The following is a 21,169-nucleotide window of genomic DNA, read 5'->3' as shown; positions in this document are numbered from 1 at the left end:
CAACAATTTTTAAGAATGTCTTTTGGCACCCCTAAATGTGTTCTATGTAATAAATTAATACTACTTTTAAAAAATGTTTGAATAAAAAAAATTTTTAGGGGTTGCTCAAGACCCTTAAACATCAGATGGGTTCCTAATATTTTGAAAAAAAAAAGTTCTTCAAAAGCATATCATGTTGGGTCTCAAAAGGAGTGAAATTTTATAGAAATTGCAAAAGTAATAGAAAAAAATTAATGAAAACACAAATTAAAAAAGTTTATTTTAAAAAAATATTAAGATGTGTAGTCTTTTATTTTTTGTTAAAAAATAATAGTTTTTAAGCCATAAAATATAAACTAGTAATCCTTATATAAAATGATTGTTGTTTTTGGATGTTTTATAAAATTTCACTTCTTTTGAGACCCAACATGATATACTTTTAAAGAACTTTTTTTTCCAAAATTTTAGGGACCCATCTGATGTTTAAGGTCTTAAGCGACCCCTCAAAAAAAATTTTATTCAAAAGTTTTTTTAATGTAGTATTAATTTATTACATAGAACACATTTACGGGGTGCCATCAGACATTTTCAAAAAATGTTGTTTTTAGAACCACCCTAATATATATATATATATATATATATATATATATATATATATATATATATATATATATATATATATATATATATATATATATATATATATATATATATATATATATATATATTTATATATATATATTCATATATATATATATTTGTATATATATATATATTCATATATATATATATACAATATATTTGTATATATATATATATATATATATATATATATATATATATGTATATATATATTTATATATGTATGTATATGTATATATAATGTATGCATTAGGTATAGTAATTTTCAACTAGAATTGCAATTGCAATTTGAGAACAAATACAGGGATAAATAAAAATGGTTACTTGTTATTATTAACCAAATAAATAAGAGAATAAAGATAAAAAAAAAGTTAAAAATTAAAAAGTTAAAAAGTTTGATGTTGAATGTTGGATTAATTTGTTTTTTTTTGTTTTTTAATAGTTGTTAATATAAAAAAAAAATTTTAACAGTTAAATGTTTGTTTAAAAAATTACCCTTCTACAATATTAATATAAAAACACTATGAAGTATGTTATGCTCAGTAGTAGGTACTGCCTTGCTCTGCACCTGAAAAGTTACAATTAAGATTCGATTATAAAATAAATAATTGTTACAAAAAAGTTATATTAATATGTAAAAATAAAACTTTTAAATTTTAACTCATTTTTAATAACAATTTAGTGTTAAAAATATTTAGGAAAAAACTTTTAACAACTTCTTTACAATAGCTACATATTTTTAAACAAAGTGAAATGTATAAAATTAAGAAACGTATAAAATTATTAAGTTTACTTGAGAGCATAGATAATTCTGTTTAGCAAGCAAAAGGTAAAAATACTGAGTCTCATACTGAAAAAATGGGCAAATTTGGCATTGCTATCAACAAATGTTCAATCTATTTTTAAACCAACTCTTCTGAAAAAAGTTTTTATTGTTTTTAAAGCAGCAATTATTGCTTCTTTCACATAATTTGACTCTAAAGTACAAAGTATTTTTGACGAAGAAAGAAGAAAGTATTTTTGACGAAGGAAGAAGAAAGTATTTTTTAAAATAAGTCTTATCAAATCTTTACTCAAATCTCAGATCAAATCAAATCTTCTTAATTCAATATCTCAGATGTCTTCTTAATTCAATATCTGCTACCTATTTGTCAATAGTGTTTTACATATATGGTAAAAATGATTGAAGTTATAATGAAGATTTTGCAGTTTATCTGCTGTAACTTTTAATTTTCTTTTAATTTTTTTTTTTTTCTTATAAAGTAGACCTTAAGGCAGTGCACTTTTTTTATTATCCACCTAAGATGGTGAATATTCTATATTGCCTAATACAAGGGGAAGGCGCTGGAAAATAAAGTTAAGGGTGGGAATTTTAGTCCAGTACTAATAAACAGTGGGGGGGGGGGGGGGATTAAAAACCGGTTGGTTGGGAATTTTAGTACACAAACAAAAAATTTAATTCTTGTGTGGCTTTGCGGTCAAATGTGCATTTTTTTAACAGCTGTTTCAATATAATTCAATAGTATTTAATATGCTTACATAAGTTTCATTGTATGGTGAGAAATAAATGAAAATGTAAATTTTGACAAATCGAAATTTACAAAATTTTTTAAAGTTAAAAATTTTTAAAGCCTAATAACACTTTAATTCTTATCAGTGAATGATATATATTTTTGATTGTTTTTTTTAGTTTTGAGATGTTATTTTTTCGTTAATAACAAGTAAAGATTAATAAACAGGATGGTCTTAATAAGCATGTGGTGGGTGGGAAAAATTTCCGAAAATTAATTAACATCTCCTGTGTTTTAAGCATCTGAGAGTAGCTTCTTCTGATTGGCTAAATAATTTATTTGAATAATAAATAATAATTTTTATCATCATTTTTACCTATTTTAATTGAAGACCTTGGATTGAAAATCAAAAGTTCTCTTAAATGCAAAACTTTTTAATGTTATTTTCATTTGTCTATCTTTGGAAGTCTATGGAATATATAATACTTGCTAAAAGTTCTTAAAAAATTCTATGTCCTTCAAATTGACTGTCAAAAAAATGGTTTTTGTTTAAAACAGCAATAGTCTTAGTTGTTTTTCTTTGTTTAAAAAATGAAATAAAATGTCCATTAAGTTGCATTTGTTTGAACCACTGCACTAACCACTTATTGTTTAACATTGTTGTTCCTTGTGTTGTTCTCTGTTTATTTATAAGTGTATTTGCAGTGTTTAAAATGGAAAGTTCCAACATACAAGTGCCTAAAAAACCAAAGCAAACAGAAATTAATTAAAATTCGAAAAGCTGTAAAGTTGACATTTTAAAAATTAAAGTCTTTTTGACTTTAAATTATTATATCAATATAAACATTTTTATTTATTGTTTTTAAAATAATTAAAATTTTTTATTAGTTCTCATAATTAGTTAATAAATAATTAGTTTTTATTTTATTTTATTTAAAATTAGGAATTTCTTTATACTCATTTTTAAATAGTACTTTAATGGATTGTTTGAAAGATGTGATTGGAATGAAGTACTGAAAGTTCCTGTCTCTATTTTGCCGACTGGTTCAGGAAATGCTCTGGCAGCAACTCTTATGTATTCTGCTAAGTAAGCAATTTTTAATTTTTTACAGAGTAAACATTTTTTTTCTACCAAGTAAATGTTTTTTAATTAACAGCAAAAAGTTTTATTTTTTTATTATTTTTAAAAAGAATTTTATTAAAAGTTTAAATTTCATTTTAATTATGCTTTTTTTAAAAAAACTCCACACAAAAAATGAACTTTAATGAAAAATGCTGCACAAAGTGTTGCTAAGATACAAAGTGTTGCTATTGGCGTTCAAATGATCATCATCAAATGTGATCAAATTTGATTTAAATAAAGTTTAACTTCGTAGTACACTAAAAAAAGAGTTTTTTTTTCGAAATTTCATTATTTAACAAGTAAAATGAATTTCTGGTTGGTTTTACACAACAAAGTTTGTTTAGAATGTATGAGATGTGTTTTATTTTTTCTCTTAGTAACAGTTTGTTTATTCTGTTCTTTTGTGAGTTAGCAATGAATTATACCACAAAAAGTCATAAAAAACATAGAAAATTTTTTTATTGAAAATTCTGTACATTCTGAGAATTTCAAGAAAAAGAAGAAATTCAAGACTTTAAAATTTAAAGACAGATTTTAACTTTGTTATGAACTTTAATTTGTTGGAAAATGTAATCTTACTGACTGTTTTAATTAGATGTTTGATTCCTTAAAAAAAAAGTGAAATTTAAGCAATGAATTGAAAATATGTTGTTACAGTTACAATTAGAAAACTGATTTATTTATATAAATTTAGTTGAACAACAATAGTTTGGACAAACATATTTTAGGAATTTAAAAACAGAATTTATTGCTCATACTCAAAAACAAGCTAGCACATATCATCATTAGCACATATCATAGTATCTCACCTCTCTCCCATCCTTGTGAGGTTGCATTTAAAAAAAAACTTTTTTTCTTAAAAAAAAAATTATTACAATTAGAAATAGCAGCTGCACAAAAACCATGGAAAAGAATTTGACTTGAAAAAGAATGACCATGGAAAAGAATTTGACTTAAAAAAGAATGAGCATGGAAAAGAATTTGACTTAAAATCAACAAGAATAAAAGCTTCCATATCTGCCTTGGTCCAGGAGGTTACGTAGAAGGCACATTTATCAGCAGAGAGACAAAAGACATCAGCCTAGACAGAGATCCTTACATGGTCGGAACCATCTAAAAGAGAGAATAAGTCACAAATCAAGGAGTGAAGGTAAGTGATTAAAGTAAGTTATTAGGGTTGTCTGGAAAACAAATTCAAAGTTAACTATCTGAGTAAGAAATTGAGAAACGCAGAAGTTATGAGCTTTAATGTTAGCAGGGTCAGTGGTATTAGAGCTAAGCCATTCAGTGTGATAAACATTAAAGTCACCAATAAGTTATTAAGTTACTATTACAAGTTACGACCATTAAAATAAGTTAATGTCCGTTAATGGAAAATTACCATAAATAAGTTTTAATGTAACGGATTTTAACAGAGATTTTATTAATTTTTTTTAACGCAATGGAAATTAATCATTTTTAACGGACCGCCAAACGCCCATGCTTACCAATAACAATACTAATGTCTAGAGAGATAAAGAGAAAGGGCTAGGTTAATTTTATCAGAAATTTTATCTAAAAAAGGGCAGTCTTGAGAAGGAGAACGATAAAGAATGAAGAGAAAATGATTGAGTATTTAGGTGTTAAGCAGAAGCACATAAAAGAATGGTTGAAAGATTCAAATCTAGTTTTTTGACAAATAAGTTGATTGATGCATAAGTTTACCCCGAATCCAGCCATGTGACTGTTGAAGACTTTGCAAATCAAAAGATAATAGCCATCAATACTGAAATACAAATAAGAAAACCTTAGTAAGCTTAAATTAGTCTCACAAAGAGCAAGCAAATCTGATGAATTTTGTAAGAGGTAATAAGAGATAACTCAACTGATAGAGATTTTGCAGACCACCAGTGTTTGTGTAAGTTATATTGAAATCGTTAGGTGGTATTGCTAGTTTTTTATGTTTAATATTTTTGGTTACTTTGGGCATGGTTTAAGTTGAAGAAGACTTGACTCATCCATAGATAAAGCATTGCATCCCAAACAATTTGCTATGCAGTTGCTTCAGTCATGCTAATTAACCCTAAGTTGTAACTTAGGGCTCTTTATGTGGCCACTACAATGTACACCAAAAGCTTTAACAGAGACACCATCCATGTGCCAAAACTTTTAATACTGTGATATTTTACAATAAAATAAATTATTAAAATATTAAATTATTACTAAAATAATATTACTACTATAAATTACTAAAATAATAATTACTAAATTATAGTAAAACTCACTAAATACAGCAAACCCCAAGCAACCACTAAGGAGAGATTTTCTTCAAATTTGGCCACTTGTTTAAAACTATTAAAATGTGATAATTTACAATCAAAACTGGAATATATTGTTTCATCATCAGCAAATTAGGCAAATATGGGTTCTTCAATGGAATCTTTTGGTACCTCTGAGGTATAGGAATTGAGGAAGAATGTTGTCCATCAAAGATAATTTTAATGCTACGATTGAAAAAATAATTTTGAAAACTTTATTTGACTCAAATTTCACTCAATTTTTTTGATTCCTGATATATATATATATATATATATATATATATATATATATATATATATATATATATATATATATATATATATATATATATATATATACATATATATATATTTATATATAAACTACCGAAATATTTAATAAAGCCGTTTCCTTTGCAAAACAAAACACCACAATAACAGACAACTAACTTAGAATTATAATACATAGCCGAAAATCCCTCCTCTACTACAACAATAACACGTGGATAGAAAAATTGAATCATGAAAGTTTTGATGTAACAATGGGCAGCTGCGATGGCGCTGAAATTTGCGAACTTGTAGGGATCTACATACTCAATGAATTATCTAATATAATTATAAAAACCGACATAGGGCTTTATCGTGATGATGGCTTGTTGATAATACGAAATTTTAACGGCCTAGAAATGAAGTGAATGCGAAAAAACATAATCCAAAAGTTTAAAGATGTTGAATTTCAAATAGACATAAAAACAAATCTTAAATCAATTAACTTCCTTGATGTCACTTTTAATTTAGCTCAAAACACCCATAAGCCTTTCAAAAAACCCAACAATAATCTTCAATACATCCACATATCTTCTAATCACCCACCACAAATTATTAAACACTTACCTACTTCAATATCAAACAGACTATCACAAAATTCTTCCAGCGAAGTTATATTTAATCAATCTAAAAACGAATATGAACAAGCACTAAAAAATAGCGGATACAAAAACTGCTCCCTTAAATACCAGATCAAACAAAAAATACCCAAAAAAAATTGTAAATGCAATATCATATGGTTCAACTCCCCATTTAATAAAAATGCCTCCACAAATGTTGCAAAAATGTTCTTGTATTTAGTAGAAAAAAACTTCCCTAAGACACAAACTTCACAAAATCTTAAACAGAAACACTGTAAAGGTAAGCTACAGTTGCACTGAAAAGATAGGAAAAATTTTAAAATCCACAATAAAAAAATAATCTTCCCAAGAATTGAAAATAATGACCCAAAATGCAATTGTCAAAACAAAGCAGAATGCCCCCTGAATAGTAAGTGCAAATCCACAAATATTAAATATAAATGCATCATTGCAGCAATAAACCAACCCAACAAAGTTTATATCGGATTAATGGAAGGTGAGTGGAAAACCAGATATAACAACCACAAATTATCATTCAGTAATATTAAATACAAAAAGTCTACTGCCCTATCAACCTATATCTGGGATTTAAAAAACAATTTTAACAGAACCCCTATGCTAACATAGTCTATTCTCAAGTCTGTACCTCTCTACTCAAATATTTCTAAAAGATGCCCACTATGTCTGTATGAGAAATCTGCTATTATATTGTATCCAAAACCTGACACGGTTAGCCTTAACTAAATTTAGGTTTTCTGAATTGTGTCCGAATTATTTTCAACGTTTTCTGAAAGAGTATATTTTACTGATCACTATGTATATAGTCCATCAAATCAGAAAACTCCTATTAAGTAATTATGGCATTTTTAAGATTTTTTCGCGCCTTTTTTTTGCATCTTTTTTGTCTTTTACGACCACCTTTAATCCGCCATTTTTTCTGCCACAAATTTAATTGCAAAAGACAATCATAAAACAAATTTTGTTTAAAAAAATGTTAAGAATTGGTAAAACACATCCTCAGACTATTTTAGATCATCAAAAAAACAGAGAAAATGTCTTTTTTGTGGTCCCAAATGTCATATGAAAATAAACAGCCAAAGCCATATTTCTAAATTTCAGAGCTGTTTTTCAGATTATAACATTGCTGATGATCGATACCCTACTGGATTGTGTCCAAGGTTGGTATACTTAATGATTTTTAAATAAATAAATATATATAAAAAGTATATATCTCATAAACGTAAAACCATTCACATAACTAAAAAATTGGATACCTTGTTGAACTCAAAGAAATAAGATTGGATAAATGAATCAAATCTTATTTTGCTTGGTACTAGCATATCTTTATCTTTTTAGGTGTAGGGGTATAGTTGAAAGAACACATGTTGTTGGTCTCAAGCAGAAAATTAATTTTGACATATACTGGTCAAAGATGACTAAGCTGGCTAAAACACGAAATGAGTTAAACGTTATTTTATTTGTATAGAAATATAAAATTTATCTGTTGTAAAGAAATATAAAATTATAATCTTTTATATAATTTCAAAAAACTAAAAATTTGCAACTGTGAAATATGCAAGATCGCAAGAACACAGGGAAGGATACCCAAGAAAAAATCTGGCATAAAGAGTTTTAAAACGGTAGCTATTACTCCGCGGTGTAGTTCTTGTCTGACTAAAGTTAAAAGAGGATTGCATCATAAATGCAATGCAACAACACTCAGGTAGAAAACGTTTTTATAACTTTGATTATTTGATTGTGAAAGGTTGTATACTATGTTCTATAGAAAACAAGTTCGTAAATGTAATTTTTTTTTTTCAGAAATAACATATCAGCTTCATCCGGATATCAAGGTATTAGAAAAACCGTATTAATTTGCGTTACTAATAGAGAGATAAGTAAAAGAAATGTTAAGAATAATAAATCAAAAATGATAATTTTAATTTAAAAAAACCTTTGTAAGCTTTTGAACCTATAACATTTTAAAAAATGTTATGTTGTCGAAACCTTTTTTATTCAGTCTCCATAGTTTTGTAACTAATTTAGATGTCAAGGAACAAATGGCTTCTCACGTTATTAAAGAAAAGCTATGTAGTGAAAGCGGTAATACCATTTCATTGAAGACAGGAGGTGGTAAACTGAAACTATCTATCAGATCTGAGAATACTCCAAAAACAATCAATTTTACTCACAAAAATCTTCTTTATATTCAGAATTCTCTTTCCTTAAGTAACCATCAAATGATAAAGCTTGCTAATATGATAAGGTAAAATCACAATACTAATACAAATTTAATTCTGCACAATAAAATGATGCAATATTTGGAGTAAAACTTATTATATAAAAAAATTAATATTTATGGAGTTGTTTAAAAAAGAAGAAATGCTGTAGAACCTGGACCAAAAGATTATGTCTCTGATTTGGACAGTTATCTTCTCCCATTATTTACCGAAGAAAATATTTTATTTGAATTTAAAAACAAAGATAAAACTTTGGAATATAAAAATATTACAGTAGCTTACTGCAATGATGTTACTCTTTTTGTTAAACTACTCCTGGATCTTGTTGCTAATAATTGCTGTTGATGGGGATAGTGGTTTTATCAAACTTTGTTTAAATATAGGTAAACTCAATGAAATTTTTGAAAATTACGGCAAAGTTGAAATAGATTACCTTAAAACAAAACCGGTAACAGCTTGCAGGTCTTTATATAAAGATGGTCTAAAAAAAATATTTAAAAATTCGTCAGTAAATGCTTCATTTCTTTTTCTGGTAGCTCCAGAAATCCCAGAAAGATATTTAAACATTAAATTAATATTTGAAAAATTAAATCTTGAAAAAGTTGAGCACATTGGGGTATGCGGCATAAAATTTAGTCAAATTCTGACAGGTATATCTCCAAGTAGCAGTTCAATTCATCCCTGTTATGTATGTGAGTGGGATAGAAGAGAAACTTGGACAAATGCATACAGAACTTTCGAGAGCTGTCAAAACAACTATACAAAATTCAAAGAATCTGGTTGAAAACCTAAGTGTGCACAACATTTTAAGAATTGTATAAACCCTGTATTAGTACATGGAAACCCCTCTGAATTTCTTGTAGATTGTAATGGAGGGAACTGTCAACTATGTAATGGATAACATGGAGCGGAATTGGTCAGAAATGAATATAAAGAAGATTTACTAACAGTTGCAAATTATTAGGACTGGTCAGCATAGTGGAAAATTTAATGGAAAAATTCATAAAAAGTGGGAAGTCTTTAATGATAAGCTGCCAATTAAACTAAAGTGGAGAATGCTTAAGGTTGTTAAATTTAGTTGTTGAATCTTGCTTTGGATCCCGACTTGATGAAAACATTCAAACCAATATCAAAAATTTAAAAGTCTGCTGTAAAAATTTGATGTTGGATCACGGTATTACATTAACACCAAAATTTCATATCCTGTTCAATCATGTATCTGAATTCTGCAAAACAAAAAAAATGGGTCTTGGAGTTTATTCGGAGCAATCAGAAGAAAGTGTTCACAACCTCTTTAAAACTGCCTCGTGTAACTGGTACAAGGTGTCCGCAAATAATTCTAATTATGGACATAATTTAGTAAGGGCATTAAGTTCTTATAATGGAAAACATCTTGATTCTCTTGGACATGTTGATCTAAATGTTGATATTTTTTAGTGATTCAATTCAAGAAGAAATAGTTTTTAATTTTATATTTGTAAATATTTTGATGATTTAAAACATTCCGATTATGTAATTATTTACTCTTAAACTATGTAATATAACACAATACCATCTGTATTATTCATTTCCAATAAATTGTCTGTAACTTTTACAATAAAATTTTAAATGAAAACATGGCGGACCAAAAACACTTGCAAAAAAAGGTGCAAAATAAAAGGTGCAAAAAAATCTTTAAAATGCCATAATTACTTTATAGGAATTTTCTGATTTAATGGACTATATACATAGTGATCAGTAAACTATACTTTTTCAGAAAACGTTGAAATTAATTTGGACACATTTCAGAAAACCTAAATTTAGTTAAAGTTAACTGTGTACGTTTATGACATATATACTTCTTATATATATTTATTTATTTAAAAATCATTAAGTATACCAACCTTGGACACAATCCAGTAGGGTATCGATCATCAGCAATGTTATAATCCGAAAAATAGCTCTGAAATTTAGAAATTATATGGTTTGGCTGTTTATTTTCATATGACATTTGCGACCACAAAAAATACTTTTTTTCTGTTCTTTTGATGATCTAAAATAGTCTGAGGATGTGATTTACCAATTCTTAACTTTTTTTTAAACAATATTTGTTCTATGATTGTCTTTTGCAATTAAATTTGTGGCAGAAAAAATGGCGGATTAAAGGTGGTCATAAAAGACAAAAAAGATGCAAAAAAAAGGCGCAAAAAAATCTTTAAAATGCCATAATTACTTAGTAGGAGTTTTCTGATTTGGTGGACTATATACATAGTGATCAGTAAAATATACTCTTTCAGAAAACGTTGAAATTAATTCGGACACAATTCAGAAAACCTAAATTTAGTTAAGGCTAACCGTGCTGAGGAACTGCTAAATAAAAGAACCAAAATTATATCAAAGTGTCGCCACGAAAATAAATTCTTATTAAAAAATTACAAAGCTTGCTACAAACCTGACTAACAACCAAAAATAACTACATTATTCTACTCCATATATCTTTAGGCTAACTAATAAATTACTCACATACAGAGCTTTTGTAATATATTTCATATTATATATATTTTTATATCAGTTTTAATTTTAATTTTTTTAATATATAAATAATGCACATTATCACATAAACAAATATTTTATACAACATTAAACATATAACTATTTCACTTATATTAGCTAACTAAAATCAAATTAATAATATTATTAACTTAACTACTAATCAATTTCCGTCCTGTAACGATCCAAAATACAAATATAAACCTTAAGGTCCACTAAACAAATCGTAGCAAAATTAAACTTTTACTACTTGCCTGATGATTGTGGTAACACATGAAACTTAGAGTTGTAATATTAAATTATATTATAAACATTAAACTAATTCCTAGTACTGCAGGTACTAGGAATTAGTTTAATATATATATATTATATATATATATATATATATATATATATATATATATATATATATATATATATATATATATATATATATATATATATATATATATATATATATAATTTATTTATTTGTATTTGAAAAATGTACAAAATACAAAATGGTGAGACAAGGAATTACTAAATGACTCTTATGTAACACCAAAAAAAAAAAAAATTCAATGTGAGTAAAGGTGCTAAAACCAAGTTATTAGATTGCGTGACAATTTAAATCAAATTCAAATCGAATTTAAACTTTTTTTAAATTCGATTTGAATGCTAAAAGTGAGGGCGAGTTCACTAAAAAAAATCTAGTATCATTAATGTATTTATTTCGTGGAGTAAACTTTTGTGAATGTTTATTTTGTCTATTAAAATATTTCGAATTGGAAAAAGTAAAAAAATCTGAAAATGGTAAATCAACGAGATTATGTACAATTTTAAGTCGTATAAAGATCAAATTTAACTCTGCGATACTCAAGAAATTCTAGTTGGAAAACAGTAAGTCTTCATAAGTAGTCCGTGTATTCTATAGACAATTCTGGTAGAATATTTTTGAACTTTTTCTATGTAAATTTTATCTTTTAAATGATGAGGGCTCCAAACTGGGGTGCAAAATTCGGCCACAACATTGTAAGCTTTTAACAAAAGTTGAAAGTTGTCAGAGATGAAGGATTTTAAAAGTAAGTAAATGCGAGAGTATGCTATGCTTGAAGTATGAGAGCAGTGATAAGAGAACTTTGTATCAAAGGTCATGAAAGCATTTGTTGGTTGCTATTTTTAGTTGCCAATCATTGGACAATGCCAAGATTTTTTTTAAAGTGTTTACAAGATCAATGTTGTTGTTATCATTTCTTGATTGATTCAACTTAATATCATCTGCAAACAGCTTAATGCCACAATCTTCATCAGTGCAATAAACAAATAATGTTGTTAATATTAAAAACTATACAGTTCCTTGTAAAAAAAAGTACAGTTCCTTGCGGTATTCCACTCTTAACTGGAGTGTTTTCAGAATATGAGGTACCAACACACACACATTGAAAGCGATTAGTTACAAAAATTTTAATCCAATTAAATAGTTTGTATTTAATTCTATAGTGTTGCAATTTTAACATTAGTTTAGGATGACTTACCGAGTCAAGAACTGTTTCAAAATCAATATGGATGATTATTTTTTGTTATTTTCGGCAGTGGTCCATTCGTTTAAAGTTGCCAGCATTTGTGAACATGTGGATCTGCAATTTATAAAACCGAATTGATGTTGCGAAAAAAAGTTATTTTCTAACAGATAGTTTTTTGTGGTTTTAGCAATAATTGATTCCATAATTTTGCAAATGATACAGGTCATTGAAATAGGTCTGTAGTTGGTTGGTAGAGAAGGATTGCTTTTCTTAAATATTGGATAAATTAATACTGATTTCCAATTTTAGGTATAGTATTAGTGGTCATTGACATTTTGAACAAAATAGAAAGAGGAATGGCAATGGAAGTTGCAATTGATTTTAAAAATATTGGAGGGTAACCATCCAGAGGTTTGGAAAACTTTGCTGGGAGTTTTTGTAGTAATGAAACGACAGAATCATATGGAAAAAATACGTTGCTCAAAGAGTTTTGATGGGATGGAAAATCTAATGGAGGACTAACACCGTTGTCAGTGATGAAGACAAAGGCAAAAAAGTCATTCAACTTACACGTTCTTTTACAATCGTCTAAACAAAAGAAATCATCAGAACTTGCGAGTGGTGCAACAGAATGGTGACGCTTGGATTTTGAATTGATAAAGGAGTTAAATTTGTTGATATTTTCTTTATTGATAATATCTTTCTCCTTATTAATAGCGTTTTTTATTATTTCGGCATTGTATAGATGTGAGCAATTCTTGTATTTGATAAAAGTTTAAATCAAAATTTCTTCTGTATTTTTAGTATAAAATACGTTTTTTAGATGCCAAATTTCGAAGTGCACAAGGTTGAATACTGTATCTTTTTTTATGGAGTGCTGGTACGTGCAACAAAATCCTTGAGTTCAAAATGTCACATATAGTGTGCCAGAATGATTCAACATTATGATGTTGCTCTGCTAATTTGTACCAGTTTACATTAATTAAATCATTGTTGATATTATTATAGTTGGCCTTATGAAAATTATGTGAAATTGGAAGTGATGGTTTTTTACTGCTAATTACAGTTCCCAAATTGCAATTAAAGAGAATGGTACAATGGTTGCAGGTACTGGTGAAAGGGGCTGTAGTTACTACGTTGTATACATTGATTTTATCATTGTTTAATATAAAATCCAAAATGTTGTTTAATCGGGTACTGCTTGATACCACCTGGGTTAGGGCGTTCACCTTACAAGTTTCTATGAACAAGTCGTGACAAGAATTGCCTAGGCTAGGTATTGACCAATCAATGAGTGGTAGATTAAAATTGCCTGATACTATACAAGTATGATTACAAGTTGATGAATATACACAGCATCTTATATAAGGCTTTGGTTTTCAAAAAACATAAGGCTGCACATGGGGGGTGGTAAATGCATGAAATGCGTAACGTTTTGAGACTAGAGAAAACACATACGTCTACACAAGTAATTTCAGTATCTACAAGTTCTTCAGGAACATCAAAATTAATTTACACAGAATGGATGTTACTTCACACTAGTATGAGTGAGCCACCACCATTGCCATTACAATCACGTTGAAATATTTGGAAACCATTTCCATTTAACAGTAGCAAGTCTAGAGTTTTGTTGTTAAGCCAGGTTCCTGTGATGAGATAACGTCCAGATAGCCGTTTCGAAGAAGATTATGTAAATGATGAAGTTTATTGTTAAGTGATATTGCATTGAAGTATGCACAATTAATGATTTTATTTGTTGTTCGTTTACATTTTCTTCCTTAGAATTATGTTTCAAAGTTTTAATAATGATTTGTATAGGTGGGATGGAACGTTTTATTGGAACATTCTGGATTTATAAATGTGCTGTTGGAGGTGTTGCTAGTTGGTTTTTGATTGACATTGGTGGCTAATGGTGTCTAGTTATTTCTTTTATTGTGTTACCTCCAATAACATTGATTGTTGTAGCGGTTGGACTAAGAGTGGTATTACATTTTTTGCATTTGGTTCTGAGGAGGTAAGTCTGATTTTGTTCATTTAATATCATATCAGGGTTGATGAATAGGGAACTGTGATCTACCCTGTTGCTGGTTACGCAAAAAAAGGTGGAGGTTTGTTTAAGTACTCTGTTTCTAGCTGATTCATCTGTAAGGATTATTACTATTGGACTGGGTAGTTCAGGGGCCCTTACATTGAGTTTGAGGCGGAAATGATTTACAATTAAAGACTTGTCTGTCCCCAATAATGAAAACATTTTTTCTACTTTATTTCTGACCTGAGATTTTGCAATTGATGGATCGGTACTGGAAGATTTCGGGGCACCACCTATAATTATATTCTTAGCTCTGTTTTCTCATTTTTTTGATTTGAGGGCTGTTGTGTTGATAATATTAATTTGTTCTTGGTCTTTTAGTGTTGCTTTTAACCCCTTGGCAACTACAATATTCCAAGCAGTGGTGTTTCCAGTTGCAGTAAGTGTTGGAGTTTTGAGAGTGTGAAGTTCTTTATTCAGTTTAGTAATCCATTCAGGTTTTTTATTTAGTATTTATTTAGTATTTATTTTATTAGTATTTTATTAGTATTTATTTAGTAATCTTTATTCAGTTTAGTAATCCATTCAATCCATCTTCAGCAATGTTAGGTCTATCCATAAGTGTGTCTATAATCGCATCGTACTTAGTAGACAATTCTATACGGAGATTTTCAGTTGCTTTGGTCATTTCAAAATTTTATATGGGAAAAAATTGAATTTTATAGGATAATTACTGTTTAGGTTGTTGTTGATTTAGGAAATGATTTCTTTATAGTTCCTTTTTAGTATAATATGTTTTTTAATGTTTTTAAGTAAAATATTTTATTTTTATAACGAATAACAATCATTAGTGAAATAAGTCGCTTAATTTTTATTTCTATTTGGATTGTTTTTGTAGCAATTTGTTTTTAGGTTTTAATTAATCTCTTGAAATAAGTGTTTATCAGAAAATACGGTCTGTTGAACATTAATTATAGTTCAAGAGTTTGTAAATAAAAAATAAAAAATAACATAAGCAATAAAAACGACTTTAACTGGTTTAATAACAGTGTAATTAAATAAATAGAGAAAAAAAATGTTGATAATACTACCATTAATGGTTATCACTGTTAAATCAGTTCAATATAACTCGAAAATAACGTGAAAGGCTGGTTTATTTATGTTACAACAATTTAAAGAAGTGTTTACAAACGTGTCTTATCTTGTCAATGAACGGAAGTCCAAAAAAAACAGGTGGTATGGGTGGTACAAGATTTACTGTTAGATTTATAGATTGATTTTGTTCATTGAGACAATATAGGAGAAAATTTGAATATTGTATAGTTATATATATATATTTAAAATGTATTCTACAAAATAGAGTGCTCAATGTTCTTATAGGAACAGACTAATTATAAATTAGTAGAAATTCACTTAACCCAATTTTTTTTTATTTAACACTGTGCTTCATCAATAAAGACTCATGAGAAATAAATGATCAAATTAATAAAACTTCAGTTTATACCAAAAATTAAATTACAGGAAGTTGCAAGTGTCTTAACTACTGTAAATTTTCACACATTTATGGAATTTGCTGATACTATTATGAAAAGAATTTTTTAGAAATGATTACTTATGCTTTTTTAAAAAAAAAATATTTTTCAAATGGGGGATTTAATGTAAATATTATTTGAGCTCATTTTATTTTTGAAGTTTTTTAGGAGAAACTTATTTTCGTGCCTACATTTAGAAATTAATTCTGATTTTTTGTTTAATAAGCACTCTTGGTTTGTGTGAGTAATTTTTTCAAATTTATCTTGTAGGCATAATATGCATTTTTTGAAAATATTGTTATATGCAGGCGCTGTTTTAAAGATGGACCAATTCAGTATAAAATCATCAATGTTTTTACGTTTTAATTCCCATATATATTTTGACAGCATGGCGCCTTTTGAATACTTTTTATTTTTAAAAGATTGCTTATGATTGGCAAAACGTTTTTTCCATTCACCCTCTGTTATGCCAATATATTGTTTATCAGGTACATTCTTAGAGGAAACAACACATTTATATACCACATTTTTTGATAAACAACTTCCATTCATCGGACAATTTTTTTTTTGTTTACAATTACAACTTTCTGTAGTTTTTTTATTTAGGATTTCTTTTTTGTTTAACAAAGCATTACTGTGACCTTTTATAGCTCTTTCCATATTTTTTGTGCAACGGTTGCTTACTTTAATTGTATTTCGATTAAAAATTATATGCAATTTATTAGAGGGCGGGAAATGCTTATCGACCAATTTTAAAAACACTTTTCCTATGTTAGTGGAGACATTTTTGCTATATGGGGGGTTGAACCAAATTACATTTCTAGTTCTATTTCGCTTTTTTTTATTCTTTTTTTCAGGGTCATTTTAGTTTAAAATTTTCAAAACCACTTTTGTTCAGGGCATCTTCAAATATTCTTTTAGATGAATTGAATACATTTTCATTAGAGTAGTTTTGGTTTAGCCTGTTGTTAATTGAAATCGGGATTTGTTTTAGAATTTGAGGTGGATGATTTGAGTTAATATTAATATACAATAATTCATCGTTTGGTTTTTTGAATTTTCAGAAAGGTGAAATGTGACATTTTTAAAATTCACAATTTTTAAATTAATGTTTATTTCGATTTGAAAACCAATATTTTTAAAATATCTTTTCTAATTTTATCAAGCTGTGGGCCAGATTTTTTACACATTATTATTAAACCATCATCGCTATAAAGGCCTAAATCTTTTATATTGATAATTTTACTTAATAAATCTAAAATATATAGTCCAACAAATTCACAAATTTCTACTCCATCATAACTGCCAATTGTTATATCAAAGCAGTCATCTATGTTTTTCTTTTTCCAAGTTTCCTTATTAAAATAAAGTAAGATTTTTCTACAATGTTTTATTATACTGATTGTTTCATCAGGAATAACTGTGTGAATAAAAGTAACTTTTTGTAAATTCGATTGTTTTATTTAAAATATCTGCAGTTATTTAGGGGTAAAAATCATTAATGTCAAATTGAATAAATGTACAGTCATTTTTGTTTTCGATTATGGAGAACCAATTTATAACATCAGTGGTATTTTTCCACTGTTGCAAATTTAATTTAATAAAATTAAACATATACATGCATACATATGTATGTATATAATAGCATATATACATACATATATATGTATGTATATTAGGGTGATTCATATTTGACAAATTTTTGTGGCAAAAAAACCGGTTTTTTATCATAAAATGACACATTACTATGTATAACTGACGCTGGTTTATTCTTCATATTTAGGCCAAATTTTGAAAATTAATATTAGAACTAAGCATTAATAATGTTTATATAGAAGGGGCATGTCAATAGCTACCCGCCCCCCTCACCCTATTATTGGAGATTTATACCCCCTCTACCCCTTCTTCGATGAAATGGGGGGGGGGATGTATAGTATGATTTTTTAAATAATATGATTTTATAAATCATAATTTAAAATTGCTTTATTTTCTATAGAAAAAAAGACAATATAAACATTAAATTATGATAACATTTTGATTCTTGAATATTTTGGAATAGTTATTCGTTTCCGCGGTTTTATAAACTAACATATTGTCATATTTGCGGAAGACATATTGTTGTAGTTTTACATTCAGTGTGTGTATGTGGCGTATCCATAACAATCTACAAAAGGTATACTATCTGCGGTTATATACAAAATTATTATTGTAAAATACATGTGACTTAAACAAAGAATGAATATCAATTGTTTTCTTTAATCAAATTACTGTTTAGAAACCAAGATGCCAAGATCGACAATACTTAAAACAAGGGCATATCTTTTTGAATAAGAGGATCTTAAAGAAAATCTTCCAGAAATAATGTTTTCAACAAATCCAGACATTATTCTCTACTTTCAGTTTAGACGATCTGGAGACAAAATAACTCCAACAAAAAAGCTGATTGCTTGTACCATTGGTCGTCAAACAGCAAAGTGTTCTGGTCTTGGTAGCTGTCCTGAAAACTGCATTATGTTTGCAGTTAAGAAACCATGGATAGACGGAGGATACAAGGATGGGATACTCACTGACCCATTTATAAGGTAGGCCAAACAAAATTTAATTCATATTAAAGGGACAGGTTACCATAAACACACCGCAAAATTTGGATAATATAATATTTTCTAAACCTGTTATATATATTATTAAAGGAAGCATATCACTGATCTGATCAGCAGCTGGGAGAATTTAAAGAAAAGTAAGTGTAAGATCTCAAAAGAAGCAAGAAAAGCTAGACAAGATTTCAAAAAAAAAGGAAAGAAGGTTTTCTGGATTGCTAAACCAAATATCGAAGATAAAAAGAAGACTTGTCTTCATAAGGAATCGTATTGTACCGATATGAAATTTTTGAGAGATCAAAAGACCCGTCGTAAAATGACTCCGGGTAAAAAAAGACAAACTTTATAACCGGAGAATTAAGAAGAGAGAACAGAGAAGATTGAAACATCCACAGTTAGTTCACAATGTTGAACAGTTTTCTCAGAGAGATGATTTTACTACAGAGCTTCAGTTTTCCTCAGAAACCAGTGATATAAATACCAGCATAGACTCAGATTGTTCGTTTGATTTCAATCAGCCAGGTCCAAGTAATGACACGCCACAGTTAGCCAAGGATTTTGTAAAAGATATTGTCATGACTTGAGTTTCCAAAAATATTTCCTCTAGAGATTTGCTGCATGTGTGTACAGATTTGGTTGTTAGTTCAGGTGGAAATGTTGAAGACTTTTTACTGTCTCAATCTACTATTTGGCGGGCACAAAAGAAAACCATCCAGCAAAATGCTGCAAAGCTCAAAATAAGGTTTTAAAAAGCTGCTGAGAAAACACTTTTCCCGATAATAGCTCACTTTGATGGAAAAATTATGGAGGATATTACTAATGAGAAAAAAGAAAAAAGAGACAGGTTTGCTGTTTCAGCTAATATTGATGGAGACATTAAGCTTCTTGGAATTCCAGCAATGGAGCATGGGACTGGAGCTGCTCAGTATGAAGCTTTGTATAATGTACTGGAAGATTATGGAATACGTGACGATGGGAAGGGACTATGTTTTGACACAACTGCCTAAAATACTGGAAGACATTCAGGAACCAATATTAGGTTCAGTCAAAGACATGAATCTATTTTATTAGAGCTTGCCTGCAGGAGGCTTGTATACGAACTTCATCTCAAACATTTCTGGGAGCAAATTACCTCAGGCAAAACAGCAGCTCCAGAAAATTTAATGTTCAAACGGTTTAAGACAAACTGGAATGACATCAAGGAAACTGTTGATTCTTCCAATTTAATAAGGTTTGATACCAATTCCAATAGCAATACTTTCTTGGCAACCCAGATTAAGGAAACTATCCAGTTTTAATAGATGCATTAAACACTGACATATTTCCAAGAGGGGATTTAGGGAGTTATTGGAACTTACCCTGATATATCTGTATCCTAAATTATTTTTCAAAGTTCGAGCTCCAATTTAAATAACTTCGCCCAACGAATTTAAATAACTTCCAACGAAGAAGGGATAGAGGGGGTATAAATTTTCAATAATAGGGTAAGGGGGGCGGGTAACTATTGACATGCCCCTTCTATATAAACATTATTAATGCTTAGTTCTAATATTAATTTTCAAAATTTGGCCTAAATATGAAGAATAAACCAGCGTCAGTTATACATAGTAATGCGTCATTTTATGTAAAAAAAACCGGTTTTTTCGCCACTTTCTCCACATCATGTGGAATAAATACCACCGTATTTCTTTTTGGTTCTACCCTATTATAAATAAGTAGTCCAAAATATACCATATAGAAGAAAAGTTGGCTTGAAATTTGCTATGTTTTTATACACAAATTTGACTGGCGAGGACCTCTAAAGTCACGTGATATTAAAATTTTTGAGCTTAAAATTATTTTTATATTGGTGGTCAACCATTCCAGGTAGGACCAACTTGATTTTCAAAAATTCGTCAAATATGAATCACCCTAATGTATATTTATACATGCATATATATGTATGTATATACATACATATATATGTATGAATATATATATATATATATATATATATATATATATATATATATATATATATATATATATATATATATATATATATATATATATATAATGATCATGATCAACATAATCATTATCATTATTATATGTATGTATATATATATACATACATATATATGTATATATATACATACATATATATGTATATATACATACATATATATCTATGTATATATGTATATACATACATATATATCTATGTATATATATATATATATATAATGATCATGATCAACATAATCATTATCATCATGATCATAATGATGATTATTATAATAATGATGATTGTAATCATCA

At 28.0% G+C, this 21,169-nt stretch overlaps 1 protein-coding gene across 1 annotated transcript in view; it reads left to right on the top strand.

Moving 5' to 3' along the window:
- LOC100197951 (sphingosine kinase 2) overlaps positions 1 to 21,169 on the top strand; it is a 45,408-nt gene that overhangs the window by 23,306 nt on the left and 933 nt on the right. The window contains exon 4 of the mRNA XM_065802298.1: positions 3,104 to 3,219. Coding sequence (XP_065658370.1) covers positions 3,104 to 3,219 — 116 coding nt within the window. The remainder of the gene's footprint in view (positions 1 to 3,103; positions 3,220 to 21,169) is intronic.

Source organism: Hydra vulgaris, chromosome 08 (assembly GCF_038396675.1).
Source record: "Hydra vulgaris chromosome 08, alternate assembly HydraT2T_AEP".
Classification (NCBI taxonomy): domain Eukaryota; kingdom Metazoa; phylum Cnidaria; class Hydrozoa; order Anthoathecata; family Hydridae; genus Hydra; species Hydra vulgaris.
This window is presented reverse-complemented; position numbering and strand designations above follow the sequence as displayed.